Source organism: Microtus ochrogaster, linkage group LG5 (genome assembly GCF_000317375.1).
Source record: "Microtus ochrogaster isolate Prairie Vole_2 linkage group LG5, MicOch1.0, whole genome shotgun sequence".
Lineage (NCBI taxonomy): Eukaryota > Metazoa > Chordata > Mammalia > Rodentia > Cricetidae > Microtus > Microtus ochrogaster.
Genome location: NC_022031.1, coordinates 14,022,158 through 14,023,398, shown reverse-complemented (window position 1 = coordinate 14,023,398; position 1,241 = coordinate 14,022,158). Strand labels below are relative to the sequence as shown.

Genomic DNA, 1,241 nt, shown 5'->3' with positions numbered 1-1,241 from the left:
GGGAGGACTCAGGGGCACTACGGGAGGAATCAGGGACACTACGGGAGGAATCAGGGACACTTATGGGAGGACTCAGGGGCTGCTGTTTTAAGATGAAACTCGTGCACCTGCAGAATCGTCTGAATGCCGGTAGTAAACGCATTAACACTCAGAAGCATACATACATATCTTCCCTTCTCTCTCTAGTTTCTTCAGATGAAGCAGGAGATTATGCTCTGCCATCTTCTGTAAATTCTCTGGAACATTCTGAAAAGAAAACAGGGATGCATGGGAGTCTCATTTCTGAAGACACTTAGTTGTCTGGAATCTTTAAACAACACACACACAACAGAAAAGAAAGTTTAACCTAGCGCTAACCGAGGTCAGGGATGTGGCTCGGCTGAGCTTTCCTACCAGACTCAAAACCCAGGTCCAGTCCCAGCACCACCTAAACAGGTAACCTCCCCGCACTCAGAGGTCAGAGGTGGGGGCAGGGCAGCCAAAGGTTAAGGTCAGACTTGGCTACTTTGTGAAGCCAGCTAGCTGCACGTGGGATCCTGCCTCAGAAAAGCAAAATCAGATAAAAACAAACCATACCAGCCTAAACCAGTTCTATCTTGCAAATGTTCTTGCTTTAGATGATCCTTTTATATTTCTACAGATAAAAGAGATTAAATGCCATAAAAACAATAGCAGTGCCTTATTTTGTTCACTACCGAATTCCTAGTGTGTAGCATACGGACACACAGTAGAAACTCATTAATATTTATAAATGATATTTATAAGTATCAGAATTATTCTTAGTATTCAAATAGTTTTGAATCTGCTTTATACTTTTTTCGGTATTATGATAATATCTTTGTACCTTATGACTCATGGTTTCCTGTTACTCTTGCTAAAATAATAATGTAATATTGACATGCCATTTGAATAAAGAGAAAATGTACTTTATTCTTTAAGTAAGGATTGTAATTATGAAGTCAATTTTCTCTGACTATCTCTGTGTCCTAGTTAGTGTTAATGGTTATCACGACACAGCCCACAGGCATCTGACCAGAGAGCCTCGGGTGAGGAACTGCCTAGATCAGACTGTTCCATAGGCTTGTCTGTGGGGGCCTGTCGTCATTATCAATTGACCTGGAAGGGTCCAGCCTACTGTGGGCAGTCCCATCCCTAGGCAGGTGGGGCCTGGGTTATATAAAACATTAGCTAAAGCAGTTCCTCCATGGTGGGGTCTGGGTTATATAAAACATTAGCTAAAG

The 1,241-nt window shown here is 42.2% G+C and overlaps 1 protein-coding gene across 1 annotated transcript in view; it reads right to left on the bottom strand.

Annotated features, from left to right (window-relative positions):
- Lactb2 (lactamase beta 2) overlaps window positions 1-1,241 on the bottom strand; it is a 41,250-nt gene that overhangs the window by 1,365 nt on the left and 38,644 nt on the right. The window contains exon 6 of the mRNA XM_005361878.3: window positions 165-246. Coding sequence (XP_005361935.1) covers window positions 165-246 — 82 coding nt within the window. The remainder of the gene's footprint in view (window positions 1-164; window positions 247-1,241) is intronic.